This window comes from Nothobranchius furzeri, chromosome 14 (genome assembly GCF_043380555.1).
Source record: "Nothobranchius furzeri strain GRZ-AD chromosome 14, NfurGRZ-RIMD1, whole genome shotgun sequence".
Lineage (NCBI taxonomy): Eukaryota > Metazoa > Chordata > Actinopteri > Cyprinodontiformes > Nothobranchiidae > Nothobranchius > Nothobranchius furzeri.
The window spans coordinates 47,357,313-47,382,175 of record NC_091754.1 but is presented as its reverse complement, the minus strand read 5'-3'; the positions used below and the strand labels follow the sequence as shown (position 1 = coordinate 47,382,175).

At 42.9% G+C, this 24,863-nt stretch overlaps 3 protein-coding genes across 6 annotated transcripts; 2 read left to right on the top strand and 1 right to left on the bottom strand.

The window, feature by feature from the left end:
• Positions 1-1,491: 1,491 nt before the first annotated feature.
• Positions 1,492-15,571, bottom strand: LOC107380884 (insulin receptor substrate 2-B). 4 transcript variants are annotated; one of them, XM_015952276.2, is made up of 6 exons: positions 15,455-15,571; positions 5,244-5,747; positions 4,382-4,628; positions 2,899-3,148; positions 2,261-2,813; positions 1,492-2,144 (listed from the first exon to the last, which is right to left on the bottom strand). In XM_015952276.2, exons 2-6 carry the CDS (start codon positions 5,723-5,725, stop codon positions 1,772-1,774), a joined length of 1,905 nt encoding a protein of 634 aa, XP_015807762.1. In that variant the 5' UTR covers positions 5,726-5,747; positions 15,455-15,571; the 3' UTR covers positions 1,492-1,771. The 4 variants fall into 4 exon arrangements, with proteins under 4 accessions (XP_015807762.1, XP_015807761.1, XP_015807763.1 ...); XM_015952275.3 differs by lacking the exon at positions 15,455-15,571 and adding an exon at positions 6,611-6,746; XM_015952277.3 differs by lacking the exon at positions 15,455-15,571 and adding an exon at positions 6,611-6,746 and having other exon boundaries at positions 2,261-2,810.
• cyp4f3 (cytochrome P450, family 4, subfamily F, polypeptide 3) lies at positions 10,314-17,805 on the top strand. Its single transcript, XM_015952278.3, has 13 exons — positions 10,314-10,785; positions 10,862-11,006; positions 11,087-11,140; positions 11,233-11,360; positions 11,570-11,691; positions 11,823-11,969; positions 12,146-12,263; positions 12,339-12,405; positions 15,482-15,611; positions 15,691-15,824; positions 15,910-15,974; positions 16,052-16,134; positions 16,205-17,805. The coding sequence occupies exons 1-13, from the start codon at positions 10,594-10,596 to the stop codon at positions 16,428-16,430; spliced, it is 1,611 nt and encodes a 536-aa protein (XP_015807764.1). The 5' UTR covers positions 10,314-10,593; the 3' UTR covers positions 16,431-17,805.
• Positions 17,667-24,181, top strand: LOC107380883 (uncharacterized). Its single transcript, XM_015952274.3, has 11 exons — positions 17,667-17,805; positions 20,773-20,922; positions 20,993-21,121; positions 21,242-21,405; positions 22,405-22,510; positions 22,598-22,696; positions 22,763-22,783; positions 23,024-23,044; positions 23,164-23,181; positions 23,263-23,322; positions 23,407-24,181. The coding sequence occupies exons 1-11, from the start codon at positions 17,754-17,756 to the stop codon at positions 23,430-23,432; spliced, it is 846 nt and encodes a 281-aa protein (XP_015807760.1). The 5' UTR covers positions 17,667-17,753; the 3' UTR covers positions 23,433-24,181.
• Positions 24,182-24,863: the final 682 nt, after the last annotated feature.

The following is a 24,863-nucleotide window of genomic DNA, read 5'->3' as shown; positions in this document are numbered from 1 at the left end:
GAAAAAGTGCATAAAAGCCAACATAATTGAATCTCAGATTGCTACACTCTGATTTACTGTGATAAACAGATTCCTGCATGTCTTCAGATGCAAGTGCATCAGTATCTTGGGATTCCCTGTGCTCTGGGTCATCAGGATGGAAAAATAGGCAACCCTCACATCTCTGACTGCAGGATGTCAGATGATCCTTTAGATGCAGCAGATGGACATGGAGACAGGGTTTCTTCCACATTGGAGCTTCAGTCTGCAAATGCTGTCATTAAACCAGGGAGTAGGGTTCACTGCAGGAACTGATCTGGTTCTGACAGGATAGATGTTGTCCAGGATGGAGAGGCAGTGCTCGTTAAAGTGAGTAGTTAAGGAGTCTGGGTCATCATCAGAAGATAAAGATGGGTTGAAAGGAGCAGAAAAATTGCTAGCTGTGCTCTCATTAAGAAAATAAGAACTAACCAAACGATGAGCAGAAGGTGGGGACGCAGAAACTGACAAGTTAAAGAAAATGCAATGGTGATCTGACATATAAATGTCCTCAGGACAAACGGAGTCAGCATTTAGACCCAGGGTAAAAACAAGCTCTGGGGTGTGTCCCCCGGTGTGTGTAGGGCCAGAAACATGTTGGGTAAAGATGAAAGAGTCCATGAGGCTAGAGAAGGCCATGGCAAAGAAAAACTAATAAAATAGAGGAGCTGATTTTAAGCATCCATGTTGTTGGTGAATTAAACAGACCTGAATTTTCTGACTAGAACTGAACCATTATCATCTATGGTTGCTGCGTCCCACATCGTCCCACTGCTCAGTTGTCATAGAAACATTTTTGTCAGGTGACGGAACAGATGGAGGAGAGGTTGCTTACATGTTTGCTTTCTTCAAACTGCAGCTTTCCTTCAACTCCAGTTTGAGATGGTGAGCAGCAGCTCAGTTTCTTTCTAGAGTTTTTCTCACAGGGAGAAAAAGTAAGGAAATGTGAGCAGGTCATTTTTCACGAGGATGATTAGGGTGTTGGTGTTTAACGGATGACTAACATAATTAAAAACACAAAAGAAAACTGATCACAGGTTGTTGGTCAGCATGAAGGCAGCTGATGATGTAGTCTAGAATATTCTGATTAACCTGTTTATAGACTAGAGATCCACCAATGAGCTTTTCTAACGCTGACACCAATACCAATTTGTAGAGGTACGGTACACTGATTGTTTTAGGCTAATTTTCACACCCGATATTTAGACGTTTTCTAATGCTTTTTCATTTTATAATGGCACTAATGGTGACCTCACACAACATTTCTGAACCTCATCAGTCCAACTCTGAATTTACCTAAATCTTTAATCTCCATTTTGAACACAGCAAAGTGTTAGAATAAGACATTTAACCAAAGTTAAATGAATAAGTTGGCCAAGTATTCAGGATAAAACAGGTGAATGCTGTAAGGTTCTACACTCCTATTAGCCAGCAGGTGTGCCGTTTTCACTTAATCATATTAAACCACACCGCTTCAGCACAACCGCTCTCTTTATTCTCCTTCCACATCTGAAACAGTAACATTAAGATCTGAACATCAAACAACTCAATTCTTCTGCAGTTTTTTTATTAACTTAATATTCAAACTTCTTTATTTTTAATGTTTCTTGGGACATTTGTTACTTTTCTTAGTTCTTATTCTTCAGCTGAAGTGAAGAAAAAAATGTTCTGGAACATCTTGTGAATTCTCTTCATCCATGGGAAAATAAGCTGTTCTACTTTAGTTCTTGAAGTGATTTTTTACTACGATTGTTCAAGAGTTGTCCTCCACATGAAGACAAGCCAGGAGACACATTGACGGCCAGTATCTTCTTATCGGAGACAGCTCTTGTACAGCTTGGAGATGACTGGACCGACTTCCATCACAGTTTGGACGATACTGTGGAGGCCTTGTGCTGCCTGATCCAATCAAGTCAAAAGGAGCAGTTAGAGCTGAGCCTCCGTGCTCTTCTTTCATCTGAGCAGAGTTTTGCTTCTCTTTGGCATCATCCTGGGATTCAGCAGAACAGCTGGTCTCTGACGGGTCCTTTTCTGTTTCCGACTGCTGGACACAAGTCAGACGCCAGCTGGGCTGACGGTCTTGATGCTGTGATGGATATGGAGGGGAGCAGCCATCAAAGGTGGAGCTGCAACAACAAGTTATTTTACACAAGCGCCAGTTCAAAACTCTCCTAAATATTTCTATCACAGTTAGCATGTCATTTATTCTGCTCTGTTAGCGCTGGCTAGATAAACGGCATACCTGCTGAATGATGTCTGAAGGGAGGAGGAAGATGAGGAGGAGGAGAAGGATTGTGTTGGCCGGTGGGGTTTCTGTGGACTCTCCATGACAACATAATCCTCCTGAACCAACTCTGATAAACTGTGGCTGACCTGAGGAGACATGAGCATGTACCCCAACCCTTCCCCCTTCTCCACCGACTCCCATCTCTGCATCCTACTGGCTGCGTCTCCACAGAGGTCGGTTTTTGACCCTAGAAATCTGTCGGGCTCAGAACCCCGCTGGAGTCTAGGAGGACTGATGAAAGAGGTGAAGCTCAAGCAGGACTCAGATTTTGTGTCATCGGGTTTGGGAGGTCTTCGAGGACTTTGTGCAGGACTGGTCTGACTAGTGAGAGGTCTTGGATGAACCGACTTGTCTCTGTATTTGGGTCGGCAGCGTTTTGAGGCCAGAAGGCCGGGCTGTTGATGGTGACTGGAGGTTGGAGACCTGCTGAAGTCTGGGAGAGCTCGTAGAGCTTGGACTGCTCCTCTGACTGCCTCGTGAATGTGCTGAGCCACCGCTGCATCTCCTGCTAAGGAAAATAAAGCCACGTGTCCTTGTTAGTGTGAGATTACACCTGATATCATTTTAAATCTATCTTTCAAATGCATAATCACCCTCTTCTCTTGCCTCCATCCAGATCTCTCCAGGACCGTTGGGTGCCGACCTGCCGAGCTCCATAAAGAAAAGGCCATCCAAATGTCCAAAGCGGCGAACGCTCAGTAAAGGTATCGTAACTGATGGGAAGTCATTAGTAGCACCCAATCGGACCAAAACAAGAGCCGTCGCTGTGAGGCAGAGCCTGATCTCCCCTGTGAAGTGTTTGGAGCTGCCCAGACCTCTGGGCTTCACCATGACAGACCAAACCTTGGATCAAGGCCACAGAAGTCTGAGTCAAATGCAGCGGCAGTATTTACACATCCAGGAAAAATATTATTCGCGATACTTATTTTCATAAATCCTGCCTCCTGTCCAACCAATGAGCTTAGAGGGCCACATCCTGCATGTTTTAAGGCTCATCTACACTTGGGTCGGTTTGGTTTGGGCCGGGTGGAGACAACCCGCCCCCACTCAGCCATGTTCTTTCCACAGCCATCTCAGGAAGGGTTAAAGGCCGTTCACCTTTAAAGAGCAATTCACCCCCTACCAGAGTCTTACTCCACCCCCATTTCCTGTTTAAAAAATGTGCCAGAAGGAGATGTTGACAGGCAGACCGAGAGGGCGGAGCCAGTAACTACACACACAGGGTCACAGCGATGTTGTGACATCATATGGTAGCAGCTAATGTAATAGTGTACCTCTTAGCCAATAAACGAGGGTAGATTTAAATTCAAATGCAGTGCTGAATTTTTACCTGAAGAGGGCGCAACACTGACAGTTTTAGACAGAATATTTAATTTTTCACTAAGATGCACTAAAGTGCCAAATTACTATCTACATGTGTCTACAGCACTATTAGAGACTCGTTTATAGAGTTAATTGCCTAAAATTGTTGACTTGGGGGCGACTTGCTCTTTGGAGAAGAAACACTTGGGAGTAATGGCAGGTGTAACTTGGGTTGTGAGGACTCTGTGGTCTGAAAAAACCCACTGATTGTGCCTTTAAGAGGTACTTTTTCCTCTTGAAAAGGTAAAAGTATGTTTTAATATGAATTAAGATGTTATTGTTCCTTTTTTCCAAACCATGTACCAGTAGAACTCATAACTACATAAAAAACAACAGCCGACCCATGCGATCGGTATCTGATCAGCTGCAAATAAAAACAGAGCCTGCTGATATCAGGAGTCACAGCGTTCACGGTCAGTTATCAGTACTGAAGCACCTTTCTGATTCAGGACTAGCGCTTTAGTCACCCATTCACCCTCTGGTGGTGATGAGCTACATTGTAGCCACAGCTAATTCTCCGATCTCTCTGACCGCCAATAGCAGGCAAGTCGGGTAAGTGTCTTGCTCAAGGACACAACTGCTGGATACCGGCCCTCCAGGACCGGGATTGGGCACCCCTGCTCTAGATGGTGCCGTTGGATAAAAAAAATACTCCAGATGATGCTTTAAATCCTTTTCTTTTATACTAAATGGTAAAAGAAAGTCTCATCCTACCTCTTTGAAGAAAGCTGCAGGCGGCAGAGTGCAATACCCATCGTCTTCATCAACCCCTTCTGCATGCTCTTCATCCTTCTGCTCCTCCTCAACCAGGCTCTTAATGGCTGCATACCATTCTTCCTGTTGCTCTTGGTCCTCCATCAGCAGCACCAGAGTCTGATCCTTGTCGTACAGCGCTAACGTGTGGCCTTTACGGGAACTGCCGATCCGACTCACACCAAGACAGCAGCGAAGGTAAATGACCCTAGAAGGAAGAAATACAAATGGAAGACCTTAACTTTATTTCTTTATTATTATTATTATTATTATGTTACACAAACTCATGCATGTGAAACTTGTAAAAACTGTTGAAACAAAACCATGTGCCATTAATACACACACACACACACAACAAAAATCATAACGTAACAAAGTGTTTTTGTGTGCAGCATCACAAGAATGAGCCCAAATTTAGTAATCAACTCATTTAGTCTTATTTAAATCTTTACCTAAAACTCTCCTTCACTAAACCTGCTGTGGTGTCAAGAGTCCACGAATGAGTTGTTGTCTGGTTGGGGGGGGGGGGGGCTTGCTCATTAATATTGATGATATGCAAACAACCTCTCCTCTGATTGGCTAACAGCAACACAACTCCTCTGCTGCCTCAGTTTCTTCTTGGGTAAAACTGCAACATTGATGTTTTATCTCCACAGATAACACAAGCCTGAACGGGTTCTGCCATGTTGGAATTGCTAACGGCTAGCTTCTACTAGCTGAGACGCTCTGCACACCTTAGCTAATGCAGGCGATGTGGGTTTAAGAAAAGTTTCATGTTCAGAATGCACTTTCAACTCAGAGTGACCGAACAAGTGTTACCAACCCCTGCTTGTTAGACCCACACAATCCAGCTTTCCTCGCAGACTTCTCCATCACTGTGAACTTCTCCTGGCTCTTGTACCACTCCAGTCGGCTCGGCCCGGTGTGACTTCCTGCTCTTAAGACAAAGTATCTCCTGTTGCTCCGCTCCAGCTTCCCCAGATAACCTTCTTTCACCACATCACTCATTGGTCTGGAGGAGACCATCAAAGCACCCGCCAGAGGCACCAGAGGGATGGAAACTTGGCTGGTACAAAACAGCTCTTCATACAGACCAGATGGTGGATTGTTTAACCACATCTCAGTGAGATGGTCCCCAGAGCCCTCATCTGGATTTATGCGACAACCACTGGAAGAAGGCCCAAGTGGAGATCCAACCAACAGCCATGATCGGGTTAAGCTGCGGTGACAAGATAACGGAGTGGAGCAGGAAGGAGGAGTAACAGCTCCTCCGTGGTTGGTATGACCATCAGATGCTTCAGACATATCACTTTTACAAAAGTTAAACCTGAAAAAAAGTTCAAAGAATTACCACGACTCCTGTTCGACACAAGAAAACTTTCTATTTACGGTTTTAGTAACTGCAAAAATGTCTTCAGAAAACTATTATTTAAAGATCAGGCTGACTTCACCAAACCTATGAATAAACCTAACAATTAACTCCTGAAAATAAATGTAACATCTCCCTCACAGCTGGAGATTTTATTTCAAACTCAGATTTGGGCAGAAATTAGCTTCATGAGACAAAATATTTATGAAAACAAAAGTATGAGTGAGTCAAATGGTTAAAGGTTTGTACAATTGTGTTTATAAATTATATAAAAAACTTTGTACGTAACAAAATATGCATCATCTAGATCGTCAAGAATATAAGAGAGAAATTTTTAATTTGTTGCCAAAAAAATGAAGCCTGTTCTAGTAATTACGCAATATATCAAATCTAGTCTCATGCCATTAGCCTCAATGGAAAAATACAGAAAACATCTTTTGTCACCAGGTTTCAAAAGGAATCTGATTAAAAACTGTTTTAGTCAGCAGGTTATAGATTATTTTAAAAACAACAATAGTAATCCAGCTGTATGAATAAGAGCATAAACAGGAGTTTTGGTTAAAAATGTCCCTTACGTAATTTATTTCTAATGTCACACTAAAACGAAGGATTTGTACTGATTTTGATAGAAACAATTATATTTTGTATACAACTCAACAATTCTGACCAAATAAATCCATGAAAGGATGGGCAGCTGATCGAGAAGCAGCTGTTTACATCTAAGCTAACAGCTATAGCTCATCTGGGTAATAAACTAATTAGCTAACAACATAAAAAGAAAGATAGAGCTTACGTCACAGATAAAACCAAATAAAACTTACCTGAAGACGGAAACTTTGCCCCTAAATGTGTTATTTATGTTGCTGGTTTCCGGTTTTAGACTCGAATGAATGTCTAAACTCGAATTTCACTGATTTACCAACTTTTCTATAATTTTTTCAGCTTTTAGTCTCGCAGGTGCAGCGCGAGCCAATCAGTGTGGCCTTGAAGAGCGGCTTGTAAAATGAGATATTCTTAGTCAAAACGACAAAAATACTTTTGTTTCTTCGATGATTTCCTTAAAACAAAACTGTAGCTATTTGAATCAAACATCTGCCCAAGTTTATGATTTGTTTTGCTTTCTTTTCAGTTTTTCCAATAAGATAACCTTTCAGTAACTTCACGAAATCCTGAAGACTTGAAGTGTGCACACAGCAAAACCACGTGTGAACAAGAATTTATATTTTTGTGATTAAAATTACATAACTAAATAAAATTAACCAACAGTTGAAATGCATCAGTGGCATGGCTAGTTAGATGATGCACCAGACACATTAAAAACAACTTGAGGAGATGTCAGTAAATAATAAACTCCACAGAGTTGTCACATGTCAGAAAAATAATAATCCACGCAGCAGCGTTGGCTCATTTAGAGTAACGGCTGAATGTAATGATGTTGGGGAAATGTACGCTCCTGAGCTGTGGCCTGAAGGGGCTGTAGTTCGGTGATATTTTGAGCCACGTAAGGCCACTATTGCAGTTGTTAACTCCAGTACCGTGCCTCCCGATAAGGAGGTAAATGTGCCATCCAGTGACTCTGTGTCAGCTTGAATATGTCACAGGGTTTTGTCCTACAACTGTCGTGGGCTGTATCTGGGTCTGGGTGCTGGTGATCAAGCTCGACGCTCTGTGGTGGACAGTTTGCTGACAGAATGTGACATATTATGTTTACAAGAAACTTTTATGGCTAAGCAGGATCTTGAAAAGCTGAACACTCAATGATAATTTTTTTTGGAGTGGGAGAATCAACGACTGATCTTAGTATGTCCACAGCTATGGTCCACAGTCAGAGGCAGAATTCCAGTCACTGTGCTCTGGGATAAAAGGCTTGATGATATGATTAAGCCTGTCAGGCTTGATGTGGACTGATGTATTGGTATACAATATACTTATAAATGTAATACTTTTATTATTTTAAATATTTATACTCCTTATGAATCTCGGGAGAATGAGGAAGAATTTCTTAATAGGTTGGCTTTTATCAATGCTTTTATACAGGACAGTGGTACTTATAGTGTTTATGTTGTAGGGGGTATGAACGCAGATATTGTTGACAATAGTTCTTTATTTGCTAACCATCTTACCCAATTTTGTGCAGAGAACAACCTGTGGACACTTATACGTACATTAGTGAAGCTTGGCATACCACATCATGGCTTGACCATTGTTTCAGCACTGCTGATGGACATGCAGCTCTGGGGAATATGTGTGTTAAGTAAAGTTATGCATTAACTGACCATATACCCCTAGATTTTATTATAAATCTCGATAAGCTGCCCGCATCCGTTGGGTATAACAAAGCTTCTGTTAGCACCGGCTCTGCAAATGTGAGGTGGTCAACTCTCAATAAAGAGGATTTTATGACCTTCAAGTAAAGACCAATATCTAAAAATGTTTATTTACATAGAGAAGCTATTTACTGTAATGATGTTCACTGTCTAGATGAGAAGCACAAGCGTAGCCTCAGCACTATGTATGATGATATTGTGGCAGCTCTGATTGAGGGAGGCAAACCTTACCATAAACAGCATGGATGCAGCCAAAAGCATAGCAGGAGACCTGGATGGAATGAGCATGTAGCCTCGTATCATGCAGAGGCTAGTGAAACTTATAGACTATGGGTCCTAGCTGGACGACCTAGGCAGGGTCCTGAGCTAGAAAATAAAAAGCGAGCTAAAGCTAGATATAAGCATGCTGTTCGTTTCATATCTAGGAATGAGCAAGCTATAAGAGCTGACTCTTTGGCAAAAAAACTAATGGGAAACAATTTCTCTGGCTTTTGGAAAGAGGTGAGGTCTCTGAATAACCGTAAACGTCTCCTTCCTTATACAGTTGGAGGACTTTCTGGAGAGGTAATGATTGCAGAGCTATGGAGACAGCACTATAGCTCCCTCTATAATTGCTTAAATAATGACCCATATGTAGTAGATTCTGTCATTAGAGATGAGTCCATAAATATTTTGTCACATGAGGTATATGATGCTGTGCAGAAATTACCTAACAGTAAAGCATGTGGCATGGATTCAGTCACAGCAGAGCATTTGAAATATGCTAGTCCCAGGCTTGCTCCTTTATTAGCAATCTGTTTTACTGGATTCATGTCTCACGGCATACTTCCTAATACAATGATGACCACATTGCTTGTTCCAGGTATTAAGGAAAAGTTGGTTGCCTAGACAACTATAGACCCATTGCATTGACTAGTGTTTTATCTAAGGTCATGGAAAGAATCCTCTTGCATAGAGTAAGTGAGTATTTATTTTCCTCTGATAATCAGTTTGGTTTTAAGTCCAAACATGGTACAGACATGTGTATCTATGCTCTTAAGGAAACAGTGAATCTATATAGGTCAAAAAATTCTACTATTCTCTTGAGTTTTATTGATGTCTCCAAAGCGTTTGATCGAGTGAATCATAAAAAGATTTTTACTAAATTAAAGCAAAGGGGAGTGCCTGGAGGTGTTGTGAGAGTGCTTGCCTATTGGTATGCCCACCAGAAGATGCGTGTTAAATGGGGTGGGAGTATTTCTGATCCCTTTAGTGTGTCCAGTGGGGTAAGGCAGGGTGGAAATTTATCTCCTTTTTTGTTTAACTTATATGTTGATGAGCTATCTGGGCGTCTGAGAACTTGTAACACAGGCTGTTTGATGGGTGATGTTTTGATTGATCACCTTATGTATGCGGATGACCTCGTAGTGTTTAGTCCAAGTAGTGCAGGACTGCAGCAGCTCCTAGATGTTAGTGCTGGGTATGGAATGGAATATGATTTAAAATGATTGTGATATGATTTATCACAGCCAATATGAGCGACGATGATGATATTTACAGGCAGTCCTGCAAGCTATATGTGCAAGCAAACACCATTGCACGGAAATTCAGCTGTTGTTCCACACCTGTTAAAGTGGCATTATTTAAAGCATACTGCACACCACTATATACTGCACATCTGTGGTCATCCTATAAAAAGTCTAGCTTGCACAGGTTACAAGTGGCACACAGTGATGCAATGAGAATCCTCCTCAAAATTCCCAGGGGAGGCAGTGCTAGTCAAATGTTTGTTTCGGTGAGAGTGTGCACATTTAAGGTACTTCTAAGAAATTTAATGTTCAAGTTTATGAGACGGCTGGAAGAATCTTCCAATAGTATTATAGTTGCACTCTCAAATCCCACTGTGAGCTGCTCTCGTTATATGTCTAGGCTGAGAATGCGCTGGTTAAAATGTTTGGGTGGATTTATCTCAACTAGTTAGTTTTGTTGTCCCTTACCTCCACTGCAGTTATATCTTGTGATTTTATATAGGCTTTCATTGGTATTGATGTTAATCGGTATCCTTTCTTTTCTTGTGTTTTTCTTGTATCTTTTTCTTTTATCTGTATGTTTCTTTTAAAATGGACTTTAAGTCTGACAGTAAACTTATCATATATTTATAGTTGCTTCAGATAAGTTAGAACAAATGATGCTGTTGGGATTTTCAAAAATCAGCTCTTCACTGTTTGTGTTACAACCATATATCGAGGTTTAGATGATCCTTTTCTCTGCCACACTGTTCTCTTTTGCTTGCTTTGTTCTTCTCCGTTGAGTCGTCATCAACATTAAAATATAACAAGTACAGATGTGGAAGTGCCTGTGTATTTTACACAAAGGAATGTCGTAAGAATTGCTCCAGCTGTGGTTAGTTTTGAAATAACGGAAGTTCTGTGTGGAACAGTTTGGTTTCTCTCTGAAAGATCCAGATCAGAACAAGACAAGGCTTAATGTAACCCAAGATGCCTCTGCTCCACAGCGTCCTCGCTCAGGTCTTCAGCTGGTCGGGGATCTGTCTCATCCTGCAGGGACTGGTGGCTCTGGTTGTGTTGTGGACGGTGAGGCTGCTGGCGCGTCATGCTTGGTACACTCACAAGCTGTCCTGCTTCAACAAGCCACAAACACACTCGTGGCTGTTGGGACACCTGGGCCAGGTATGGTAATTGTGCCGTTTCATTCATCATCTGGCCTTGATGAGCACAGTGGGGAACTGGTAACATTTTTCTTCAGATGCAGAGCACAGAAGAAGGTCTCCAGCTGGTGGATGACCTGGTGCAGACCTTCAAACACTCATGCTGCTGGTTCCTGGGTCCTTTTTACCACCTGGTCAGAACCTTCCATCCAGAGTACGTCAAACCTCTGCTGATGGCATCAGGTAGGATGAAGCAAGTCAAAGCAGCAGAAACGAGACCAGACTCAGCAGAAACTGATGTTTCATCACCTTCCTTCTTTAAGCCAACATCACGGTGAAGGACGAGCTCATCTACGGCCCTCTGCGTCCGTGGCTGGGTGAGTCCAAGCTAACGTTTAGCTAGCCCTGGTTTTGTTACTAATCACCCTGTGAGGGTCAGAATAAAGATGATCTGTTGCTCTTTTCTCAGGACAAAGTCTGTTGCTAAGCAACGGGGAGGCGTGGTCTCGCAGGAGACGACTGCTGACTCCAGCTTTTCATTTTGATGTTCTGAAAAACTATGTCTTGACATTTAACTCGTCCACCAACACCATGCATGTAGGAAACACTCTGGCGCGCGCATGCGCGCGCGCGCACACACACACACACACACACACACACACACACCACTTTAAATATGTTTATTTTAAACTCAAGCACTGAAAGAGTGAAGAATGAGAATTTGGACCAGAAACCGGGATCTTCCTTGTTTTACTGTCTTTGTTTGTTTGTTTGTTTGTTTGTTTGTGTGTGTGTCCTGTTCCCAGAGTAAGTGGCGTCGCCTGCTGTCAGAAGGAACAACCAACATTGAGATGTTCAACCACGTCACTCTGATGACCCTGGACAGTTTACTGAAATGTGCTTTCAGCTACAGAAGCAACTGTCAGGAGTGAGAACTGCACTTTTTCATCTACATCCCATAATAACTTGTAAAAACCAAACCTAACCCTGAAGGTTAAAACTTGACCAAAGGTTCTGCAATGACTGCTGTTGAACCTTGCTCGGTTCTTCTTCCTGCAGATCTTCCAGTGAGTATGTGTCGGCCATAGTGGAGCTCGGTGACCTGGTGATGGACCGCCGCTTCAGGATCCTGCACCAATGGGACTGGATCTACTGGAAATCCCAGCAGGGACAACGGTTCAAGCAGGCCCTGAGTGTCGTGCACCGGTACTGGTTTGACCTCTGATCACCAGTTCTAGGTCCAGAACAGCTGATATTCGACTAATAGCACACGAAATAATGCTTTGTTCAACAGTCAAGTAAAACGTTTGCTGCTCTAATTTAAAGTTTGGACTAAAAGAGTTTGTTTTGTTGAGTGATTATTTTGTTTTTGAGTCGTGCAGATTCACCAGGGAAGTGGTCCAGAAGCGCCGAGCCCTCATCGACCAGCAGAGAGCGACGAATCCCACCAAAACACCACAGAGGAAGAAGGATTTTGTGGATATTATACTACTGTCACAGGTATTAAAAAATGAATATGCATGCTTATGCATGGTTATTATGGAAAAGATGAAGATGTTCTGTCCTGTTAAACAGGATGAAGATGGAAAGGGTCTAACAGATGAAGAAATCATGGCTGAGGCCAACACCTTCATGTTTGCAGGTGAGAGGGTCATGTGACTGAGCTCTTATTCTAATTTTATTATGTATAGTTGTCGTCGTCGTCGTCTTCCTCCGCTTATCCGGGTCCGGGTCGCGGGGGCAGCATCCCAACTAGGGAGCTCCAGGCCGTCCTCTCCCCGGCCTTGTCCACCAGCTCCTCCGGCAGGACCCCAAGGCGTTCCCGGACCAGATTGGAGATGTAACCTCTCCACCGTGTCCTGGGTCGACCCGGGGGCCTTCTGCCGGCAGGACATGCCCGAAACACCTCCCCGGGGAGGCGTCCAGGAGGCATCCTGACCAGATGCCCAAACCACCTCAACTGGCTCCTTTCGATCCGGAGGAGCAGCGGTTCTACTCCGAGTCCCTCCCGAATGTCCGAGCTCCTCACCCTATCTCTAAGGCTGAGCCCGGCCACCCTACGGAGGAAACTCATTTCGGCCGCTTGTATCCGCGATCTCGTTCTTTCGGTCATTACCCAAAGCTCATGACCATAGGTGAGGATTGGGACGTAGATCGACCGGTAAATCGAGAGCCTGGCTTTCTGGCTCAGCTCCCTCTTCCCCACGACAGATCGGCTCAGCGTCCGCATCACTGCAGATGCCGAACCAATCCGCTTGTCGATCTCCCGATCCCTCCTACCCTCACTCGTGAACAAGACCCCGAGATACTTAAACTCCTCCACTTGAGGTAGGACCTCTCCCCCGACCCGGAGTTGGCAAGCCACCCTTTCCCGGTCGAGAACCATGGTCTCAGATTTGGAGGTGCTGATCCTCATCCCAGCCGCTATGTATAGTTGGCTAAATATTTTTACAAGGTAAAATAAGTGCATGAATCAGAGTTAACTCAGTAAAAACGTTCCAGCTTAGTGCACATCACAGATGGAAACACCAGTAAAACATGATGGCAACACGAGAAACAATGAGCACTACTTATTATAAAAGAAAGAAAAAGTTTTTATGATAAAACTGGACCGTAGCATCAGGAAAGAGACAAAGACCTGGACTGTTTTGATGAATGTCCATTGAGGATTTTCAGAATAAAATAGAAAAAATAAAGAGTTTATAAGAATCTCTAAAATCATAAGAACTTTAATGCTTTAAACAGTTTATTTATTTTATTTCCCTTTAATATTTAGTTAATTTTAAATTTTATAGTAATGGAATTTTATTATGCAAAGTTGAAAAGGTGGTTTTTTTTTCTGAAATAACATCTAGTCAGAAATATAATCTGGGTAAATTAAAGTACTTGTGGCAACCCAGGGCAACCTTGTTCATTCACAGGGGTGTCCCTCAGGGATGCGTACTGGGTCCCATAGTTACTATTTATACAAATAACATGTTGTAGGAGAGTAACATATGTATGTATTTTGGTACTTTTAAAGCTTGATATACTACCCTACACTTTGACCAATATGATGTGAATTTCTATATAAATATGGAAATCCAGTCTGATTGGTCTTTGAATGTTTAACCAGAAGATTTAGAATTCTTTGTTTATTCAGGGATTGTAAGACACTTCGTATTAGTTCAAGAAGAGAATCAAGTTTATAAAAAGCAAGAAATTTATTTTGTAAACAATTAAAACATGACACTAGGACACTTTATGTGGTGAATGGATCTAAGTGGATGGAATGAGAGGTGTGACGACGTGTGAATGTGATGTTATCAGAACCTTTGTATCTGAAAAAACTGAGTTCTGAGTGGGAGTGAATTTGGTCTGCATTAAACTAACAGAGTTGGTTCTTATCAAAAACACATTAGACGCAATCCATCGAGTCTACATACCCTCAAAGACCTCCGTGGTAGATCCGGAATGTGTTGTGGTTCGGGGACCTCAGAGGTACCGAAGTACGTAGAAGCAACCGCAGTGCCGACTAGACCGTCTCGGGATGTCTTCAGGTCATGACAGTCGTTATTTGAGTCTTAGGAATAACTCTTAAGGAGTTGAAGTTGGTTCAGCTTTGTTCTGAAGGAACCGTTTGCAGTCAGCATGCAACAGGTTTTTGACAGCTTGTCAAAAGGTGCTCTGGGTTAAAGAGGTTTTGCTCCGGATGGCCGGTCCGAAACTTTCTGAAGAACTCACAAGAACTAGAAATGACTCATGGTGAAGTGAGCTCTGTTTTAATGATCTTAATATTTTGATTTACTAGCAAATCAGAATTTGACATGTAAAAAGGTTTTTTACCAACAAACCTCTGAAAACACGCCTCGCTCAGATACAAGAGTTCTGATTGGTGGAACAGAAAGCAATTTGTCAGGATATTAGCTTAACCTTGTCATCGTCACGTGTCTGAGTGTGTGAGCTGTCAGTAGATAGTGATTCACTTGTTAAATCTAAAATTACTGATCATAACATAATAATATTCATTTCAACCTCAAAACATTGTTATTATTCCTCAATCATTATTGTTAATTCAACCATTTGATTATTTACTCATCTTGTTCATTATATGATTTAATTTTGAAAGTTCATCCATCTTGTGCTGTGAATAAAAACCAGTCTTATATAAGAGTGAGCTTGGAGGGACCTTGGCGGAGCAACAGCATCTTTCTTGCAGATTAAAGCACCAGTTAAGACTCATGTATACAAATGACCCGATACTGAAGAGGTGAACTGTAGATGGAAACAACAGACCATTTCCGGAGGCTACAATGTCAAAATCTAACAGATGCAATAAAACCATTTTCTATCATTATTTATACCAAAAGTGCACAAAAGCTCTGCCTCTAATAATGTTCAGCATATTTTATTACATATTTTACTTTTACTTTAGGCTGAAGAAAAGACTAAGTTGTGTTTGTTTGATGACGCAAAAGACGACGCTCGTCCGTTTACATAAGGTGATTGAGCAGGTTTACACATATTTTGGATTTTTTTTGAAGAAAATTTGTTTATTAAACAAAAATGTAATATTTTATAAAACAGTTTTACTTCAGAATAAAATGTCTTCTAAGTCCTAGCAGAGCTGAAAACTGTTGCTCCGGTGTAAACTGCAACTGTACCACCACCACACAACATAGTTTAAAGAGAATTAAATAAACTCCAGGTACCTGTTTCAATTCCTCTTGATGTTTCAGGTCACGACACGACAGCCAGTGCAATCTGCTGGACGCTGTATAATTTAGCCTGTCATGCTCGGTATCAGGACAAATGCAGACAGGAGGTGATGGACCTGATTCAGGGACGAGATGGACATGAGATGGAGTGGTCAGAGAAAACATACTCATGTTCACAGATGACATTTTTACTTATGTGTGTGCACTGATACGTTGCATGGAATCTCCAGGGAGGACCTGTCCAACCTGCCGTTCACCACCATGTGCATCAGAGAGAGTCTGCGGCTGCACTCACCTGTTCAGGCTGTAACGAGGAGGTACACCCAGAACATGGTCCTGCCTGGTGACCTCACCGTTCCAGAGGGTGAGAGGACTATATCTTCAGGAGACCAGTCAGATTCTTTGTTCTGGTTTTAATGTGAAAGTTAGCTTTTTGATTTTACCCTCAGGTGTCATCTGTCTGGTCAGCATTTATGGAACTCACCACAACCCCTCAGTCTGGACAAACCCACACGTAAGAGCATCAAAAATGCGTGTAAAATCTTTGTTTCCAGTTTGACACGTTTAACTTGTGATTTACTATTTCACCAGGAGTTTGATCCTCTGCGTTTTGACCCAACCAATGCACAGAATCACTCTTCTCATGCCTTCATCCCCTTCTCCTCAGGCCCCAGGTGCAGGGTTCTCACTTAACCAAGAATCGTTGGGTGTGTTTTAAATAAACTAATCAGGTTCTGCTCACAGGAACTGCATCGGACAGAAATTTGCCATGGCTGAGCTTCGAGTCGTGGTGGCCTTGACCCTGCTCCGGTTCCGTCTGACCCCAGGTGTGGACCCTGGATTAACCAGCAGCTCTGGAGGGGTACGCCGCCTCCCCCAGCTCGTCCTGCGAGCTGAGGGGGGCCTGTGGCTGCAGCTGGAGCCTCTGAATCCACCGAGCTTCCAGGGAACTCCAAGGACGTCCTTTTGAAAAGTAGACCCCTTTGCTTTTGTCTGGAGGAAGAACAAATAAAACTCTGTAAAGATGTTGATTTTATTTCATATAGAAAAACAGACATGATGTAAAGTGTGATTTTCTAACCCCTAATTGATTTTGTATTCAATTATCATGACTTTGTATGTTTTGTATGTTTTAATCTATCTATCTATCTATCTATCTATCTATCATCTATCTATCATCTATCTATCTATCTATCTATCTATCTATCTATCTATCTATCTATCTATCTATCTATCATCTATCTATCATCTATCTATCTATCTATCTATCTATCTATCTATCTATCTATCTATCTATCTATCTATCTATCATCTACATCTGGCTGCAGAATCAACACTTGACCAGTAGAGAGCAGTGATATCCCCCTTTTGGATTTTAAAATGTCTTTTATAAAATAAAACAAATTTACATTAATTAGTTTCTACCTTAGTAAAACACGTTTTCACCAGATGAATAAAAAATAAAACTTTATATCGACTGTCCTTTTTAGGAGAGTTTTTAGTAGTGATGTGTCGGTTGCGAACGAACCGGCTCTAAGGGCCGGCTCTTTGAAGTGAACGACGGGAGCCGGCTCGTCATTGGGAGCCATCCCCTCCCCTCCCCCCTCCCCCCCTGCCTTGGTGAAAGCTACAGGCTTTGGTCAACATGTGTAACTGCGGGTCCAGACTGTCCACACACAGAGCAGTAGGGGCGGGGAAGAGGGAGGATCAGACTCAGACACACAGCAGAGCACATGCGGGTGGAGGGAGACGAGAGGGAATGAGGAGGAGGAAAAAGGCGAGCGAGAGGGAGGAGAGTGCGACGAAGACAGTGAGAAAATGAGCGCCAGCAGTCGGAAAGTGGAGATTTCTTAAAGTGTTCAATTATTAAATCCATAGAAATGATATTTGATATATTGCTTTTTTTACATTAGTAAATTATTTTACATATAGTTTAGCATTATTTTGGTAATAAATGTACTCTACGAAACAGAAAATCTGAGGAGCCACTTAGGAGCCGAAAGAGCCGGCTCTTTTTGGTGAGCTGAGCCAAAAGAACCGGCTCTCTAAAAAGAGCCGGAATTCCCATCACTAGTTTTTAGGAAAAAGGAGGCGGAGTCTAGATAATTCACTTTTGGTTTTACCCACAGGAGCGGCCTTTCAGCCACAACACAAGCTGCAGACACGCTTTCACAGGAGCCAAAATGTTTTTAACCGGAAACTAACGTTAGCTGATGTGTTTTGGGGGGTTTTAACGGACGCAGCTGTGATTTCAGCCTCGTTTATGACCATTTAAAACCGTCTCCTCCACACAATGCTGCTGCTAGCCGCTGTGTTTTGTGTTGTGGTAGCTTCAGTGACCACAGGTGAGTTCACATCCTCCCTTCCGTTAACCAGCGGTACCCTCTTTACCTAGAGGTGTTTAATCCTAGTTTGTTTGGTTGTTAAAAGGAGAACTTATTGTGTGTTTTCCTTGCCATGGCCGCTCCCAGGCGCGAGCTGTTTCACAGCGAGACTGAAACTAACTCATGTCAAAGAAAACAAGGAAAAGTGCTGAAAAACCCACAGTTCATGAACGGGACAGATATGAGATTCTAGAATCTTTATCCTTTATTGTTTGTTTTAGGATCAATAATAGAAGCAGACATATCCGTTTTAAACTAAAGCAGACACGTCTCAGCCTGCCTGAGAGCAGCATAATCATCCAGGGACACATTTTACCATAAAACACCCAAACACCAACCCTCTGGGTGGGTGGTGGCGTGATGGTTTACACCCTACCACACCTGCGGGACACGGGAGGCGACAAACGATCGCGATCAGCGAAATTCGTCGCTGTCGCTTTTATTACCTGACACACGGGAGGCGATCCGCGGCAGCGGCAAAGCCGTCTACGCGTTCTGGTTCTGTTCCATGGAGAAATCGAAACTTCCGTTGTTTTGACTGGCTGTGTCAGGTTGGAGGGAATTAAGGTTATTTAGCAGTTCAGAGTTTAAAAAGTGGTAGATATGATGCTTCACAGGGTGCTGCTAGAGTTGTGTGAAATCTTACTTCTGATTTTACAACATAATAATAATCAACTTCTCCATGTTTGCTCAGAGATGTACGGAGCATCCAGTCCGCTCATTGGTCAGTGAATGAAACCTTCGTTGATTGGTTCTCATGAAAAGTTGAAAATATTTCAACTTTCTGGGATCGCGTCGCTGGGCCGCCTGTGCGCAAAATTTCACACACACGTTTTTCGCGTTTCGCTTGGTAGGAGGGAGACCCGCGATTATTGCTTTGTCACGCATGTCTCATTGAAAATGAATGAAGGAGAGGTGATGTCGCCTGCCGTGTGTTGAGCCCATAATGGGCTCCAGTATCTCATTCAGTTTCAGTCTAGGTCACACCTTCCTGCATCTAATCAGCACGATGACTCACCATCAATAGAGGCAAACGACTCATCAGGAGATGGAGAGGAGGGGTGCTCAGAGTAGTTTCTGCTCTTTAAATAACAGACATCTACAGCTTATAAGCTTGGCTCTCCCATATTAGAACTGACAAAGCTCCTCGGAGGAGAAGTGAAATGTTTTAAAGAAACCAAAGAAGTCCAGTTGCCTTCATTTGAACCCTTTGGAGTAATAGTCAATAATAAAAAATACATAATAAAGTAATAAAATGTATATAATTATGCCCACATTCAGTTTTACCAGCTATTTGTGGGAGGCAGAAAATTAATCACGGTTAACCCTCTTATGACCATAAATATAACACGTTTTTTTTGTTTTATGGATTTAAAATTGTAATAAAAGTGTAAAATGTTTGTAACTCTGCTCCTTTTTTCAGAACAACCTCAGCTTTCAGTGTCTGGTTTGTATTTAATGTGTTTATGTTTATTAAAGTCTGTAAAACTGCAGCTTAAATGGAAAAAAAACGGATTTGAATTTTCTTTACAGTTATTACTAAACAGGAACTTCAAAATGACTTGAGCAAACTATGTCAAAAGAACTACTGGTATTTAAACTCAGAACTGTGTTGCAAACACTCAGAAAACAGTGTGACCCCTGACCTCATGTTAACCAGTTTAATGACTGCAGCCTGTCTGTGACCACAGGTCTACGCTCTGGTCCAGAGAACGGGATACAGTAAAATAAATACTAGGTATCATAAAATAACACTCATGGGCTACTTCACAGCTGTAGCTACATTTCTACCAGCATTATGAAGATCAATAAGCCAGATAAAAGGTTAAATGTAAAAATTTCATTACAAAAAGTCAACTAATAAAATTCTGCACTGATAACATTATATTTTCAGCTAAATAAATATTTATTGTAAGTATAAATAATGCTGGAATGAAGCTGAATCATTTAGTAAACAGCTGAATGTTCAAATAAAAACCAGTGTGACTGTAATCTCTCCCTCCTCATGCCACCATCTACACAAGCAGCCTTCTGGGACACCTGACCAACCAGGTGGATTTTATTTGTGACGTTTGTTACTAGCCACTAGCCAGGGACTCAAACGCACGTAAACAAAAGCTCTGATATTAAAATCCATCCAGCTGACGTGAAGCAGGCAGAAAAAAAACTTACAGGTAGATGAACGCAGACTCCTGTCCGCAGGGAAAACACCGGTCTGTCGTCTCCATGGCTACAAGGTAGAGTACAGCATGGACAACCAATCACACGTTAGTATGATGCAGCAGAGCCAATCAGTGAGCCTGTAGGCGGGTCTAAGGGAAAATAGGCTTCAGCTTGAGGCCGCTGCCTCCGCATGGTCCTAGTGCCCGATCCGTATCACAGTATAACAGTTTTGTACGGTAAAATCTGACGAACGACCGGAAAAAGGGCACTTAGGACAAAAGGGGCAGGTGCTCAAGCACCCCCCCACCCCCCGCACGTACCTGCTCCCCCCACAGAGGAGTTATGGTGCGTTCCAGTTGTAGTCGGAACAAGGAAATTCCAGCTTCTGAGGAGAAAAAATCAACTGAAACGTCAGATTTCCCACTCAGAAAGTTAGAGAGTGTTTCATAACTCTGACTTGGAAGACCTCGTACATCAGTAGCTGTGATGGAAACTAGTTAATTTAAAGACGCGTCTGTAAAGGTGCGTCTAAGATAGACAGCAGACTCGTTATCACGTCTCATAACAAAGATATAGAATAAATAAGTTACCCAAGAGGTTGCATAAATCTGACCTGGTCTGTTACCATGCACGCTCCTCACTAATGACCCGTGGTACCCGCCACCTGGCCCCTCTGCTTGTTTCTGATGGTGGGTGACCTTTTATGACCCTCTAGGGTGGTGCCAAACGAGGAGATGGGAACATTCTGGTTTTTTTTTCTTGCAGAAACAATCTACAAGAAACTGGGCGATGATGTCGACCTAAAACCAGAAGTCCCATTGGTTGGTAAAATCAGCAGCATCACGTGGAAGATTGGACGAGACATCGCTGCCCAGTGGGATGGGGCGGAGCTGGATTATTTCGTTCAGTTCAAAGGTAGGCTTCTGATTGGATTTCCCACACAAGGCTCTAGACGAGGCGCTAACGCTGTCACCGACCTTTCAAGTCCGCGGCCACCTGGACAACGCCACGGGAGTGATGACAATCAGAGGCCTGGAAAAAGGAGACGGCAACATTTACACAGCAGAGGTCAACCACAACCTTTGGGGCAAGCCGATCCGCCTCATCGTGATCTGTGAGTAGATGATGTCACACGGTTATCCTCTTGGATCTAATAACTTTAACCTGGAAAAAAATAAATAAATAAATAACTTTAACCTGGTTTTCTACTTCCTGTCTGTCTCTGATGGAACAGCCGAGGTTCCTGTTCCTTTGGTTAGGGAGAAGTGCTCCGAGGAGCCGAGGGCGTGCACGCTTACCTGTGAAGGAAACGTAACAGAAGCCGAACCGGTCACCTACACGTGGAGGTCGGACCAGAAGGTGGAGCTGGGTGTCGGTGAGAGAACGCTCACCATTACGGTAAATATTTTAAACATCGCAGAGATCTACCTTTAACTACCCAGTTTACTGGGTAATGCTAATTTTAGTTAACAAGTCTTTACTGATGCTCCGATCCCGTGGACCAGCTATAAACGTGGGAATAAAGGAACAGCAGCATCACCTAAATTGGCCTGGATTAATTTAAGAGGAAAAAAGACTCACAGCACAATCAGCGCGTTTGTTTCTGAGCCTCCTAGTCAGGACCTGAGGTTCAGGACTGAAGGAGTCTCTTGGATGAGAGGTGAAACGTCTCCAGGGTAACCAGGAAGTCCAGATCGCGTCGAGGAGGTCCACACTGAGGCGCTGAGGCAGGAAGCAGCAACGATTCTTGTTTTCACTCTCCAGGATTCCTCCTTTATGACAGACGTTGTGTTTTCTACCAGAAAAGGCCCATTTTTAAAACTCGTGAGAACATCTGAATCGTGACGTATTAATTACACGTCGACTTTTGTTCTTCCAGCAGAGAAAACACGGAAAATAAAGTCCCAACTTTTCTAAAATCCTGACAAACTTTTGGTGGTTTCAGGCCTTTTGAGGACATTTAGGTCTTAAATAATCAACAAGCTGGAGGATTTTAAAGACTTTGTAACTTCACTCTTTTCTCCACCGTGTGTTTTACATATTTTATCAGAAGTATCCAAATAGTTCTGAACTAGAGGCCTTTGTTTTTACTCAGTAAAACTATTCTAGCCACTTACTTTCTTTTTCTTTTGGAATAAAAGACTTCAGATGTAAAATGTGTGAGAAATGAAACTCAGATCTGTTGTTTTATCCTGATTTTAAAGGTCCAGGTGATTCCTGTAAAGGTATTTTATTTTGAAAGGGAAATGTGAAAAATGTCTGATCTGCAGGTCCTGGATTAAACGCTGATCTGATAAGAGTTGGTTAGAACCGAGTGTCTCTCGTTTATGTTCTCCTGACCTGAAGTGTTCTAGTCCGAGTGTGGGTCTGCTGGTAACCGTCTGACTTTGCTGTCAGGAGGAAAGTTCTGCAACAGAAGCGTTCACCTGTGAGGTGAAGAATCCCGTCAGTCAGAAGAGCAGCGAGCCTTTCACCAACCCTTTTAGCTCCTCCCAGAACACAGGTGAGTCAGGAACCGTAACACAAGTCCGTAAATGGGTTTAAACTGGATTCTGGAGAAAACCGAACCACTCTGTTTTTTTTCCCCCAGCTCCTAAAGAAGGTTTGAAGATTGTGACCGGACTGGTCGTGTTCTTCTGTCTGCTGACCGTGGCGTTGCTGCCGGTGATTGTCCACAGGATCCGAACAGGTGACGACCGGTCCGTGTTTGTGTTTTCTGGTCTGAGATGATCCTCATGTTCCTTTCTTCTTCCAGGAGTCTGCTTCTACGAGAAAAGTAAGTATTCAGCCACACGTGGACAGAAGATCGCAGCTCTAGCGTTAAGCCCGCCCTCCAAGCACAGAGTGCTGCGATTGGCCAGACACTGAACTGTTCTGGCCAATGGCAGCCCTGCTGAGGCTCCTAGGGGGTGTGGCTCAGTTGTTTAGTTACGTCTGGTCCAGTTTTCCAGGCTAAGATGACTTTAGGATGTTCATGAGAACCTTCTAATGGTTTCTGCTGTGATTCTGTCTGCAGTGTCCATGCCCTGGGAAAAAGGTGAAAGCTCCGTTTTCTCACAAATCAGTTTTCTTTGTGAATCTTCACGCTCCGTTACAGTTTTTATGGATTTTCTCTGATTTACATTCTGTTGATGTCTTCATTCTTCATCTTTTCAGACTTTTGGACGAGGGAGCGTAAGTTTCAGCCGCGGTGTGTTTTCTGTCTCTTCCGGTTATTCTAAGACATTAAAAAAACTCGTTTTCTTGTTAAAACAGAAGCAGACGCCGTCGACTCCAACGGCACCGCCACTCATTCACCATACGAGAAATCTGATGGTGAGGCGTGGATGAAAAACATCAGCTGCTCTAAATATCTGATGTTTCGGCCGCCTGATGTTCTTGTTTCTGGTCGTATTTCAGAGGAAGCTCCGATGACGGGGAGCTAAACCAGGAACAAGTCTCACTGGACCTTCACCAGTCGGTGATGGAACGACGCAGAGGCAGCGGGAAGGAAAGGGGAATCTTGAATGTTTGGGATCTTTAAAGGGAATATTTTTAATGTCACTGACCTGAGGTCTGAATCTCAGCCTTTTGAGCTGCTTCCTGTTGTTTTGCTGCTTTTACTGTTACTGAAGTCAGATTTGAGGGAAACACGAGTTTTTAAAAGGAGTCAAAGGAAATAAAACAGGAGACTTGAAGCAGGTTTTGTTTCAACATAGGAAAATCCCTGGAACAATTCCTGGAAGGCCTGTGAAGGGTGTCGGCCTGCATGCCAGTCACCGGCGAGTTCTTGAAACTCATTACGTCTCTGGCTGACGATCTGTGATGTCCAGATGGAACGTTGCTGAGTCGGAGGGAAAAGGGGAAGTCTGTGTTTAGTTTGGAGGCGGAAGCTCAGCCGACTCCTCCATCACCTAGCTACATCTGGGGTCATGGTTCTGGTTTTATGATGCTTAAGGTCTGAATGTCTACACACACACACACTGTTGAAGCAGACATCCACATACTTTATTACAAGATCTATTTTTTATTATGTTTTGTTAGGAAGCGCAGCTACATCACCTGTATATGAAATAAGAAACATGTAAATTGTTTGTTTTGTTGTAGATTTTAAACTAACTTGTTTCACCACCAGGGGGCAGCAAATCCCACAATTGTTTTTATGAGCTTTCACAAATAAAACTTGCATCTCTAACATCTTTAGTCAACATGTCTCGTTTACTGGCTGAAATACAAATGTTCTCCATTCATTCGGTCTAAATGGATGTAAAGTTTTAGTCCAAACCGTCCCGTCTGGAACTGAAATGGTTATGTCATAAAGCAACTGGTTCCAACACCACCAAGCATGTGGAGTAACTGGTTCTGAGTTTCTCCACCGAGGAGTTTGGTCCCGCTCTGCTTTAGTCATCTGAATTCTGACACATCAGCAGGAAAGGTCAAAGGTCAGATGTTCTGCTGGAGCAGAATTCATGCTGGTCCTGAAGCAGCACCGGACCATCACATTACCACCACCGTGTCTGACTGTTGCTATGGTGATGGAAACGGGACGCTCAGCTTCCAGGATTTTTACCCAGAAGTCTTTGGGATCATCAGATGAGTTACTTTGCTTTTTGAGATCTTTTAGCCGTCATCTCCCATTGTTCCAGTTTAATAAATGAAGCCCGAGTTCTGTCACTCAGCTTATCTTTGCCTGATCTGAAACAAAATACTTTTATCTATTTCAACAGAACAATCTAGCATTGTCTGGGGTCAGAAGATTAAGTATCAGGAAGTTGATCAGATTTTAGTTTTCAGCTGCAACAACAGTCTTCTCACCACAGGCCAGCTGCTGCTCTGAAGCCTTCCTGCTGAGAGCAGCAACAGCTGACTAAAGAATC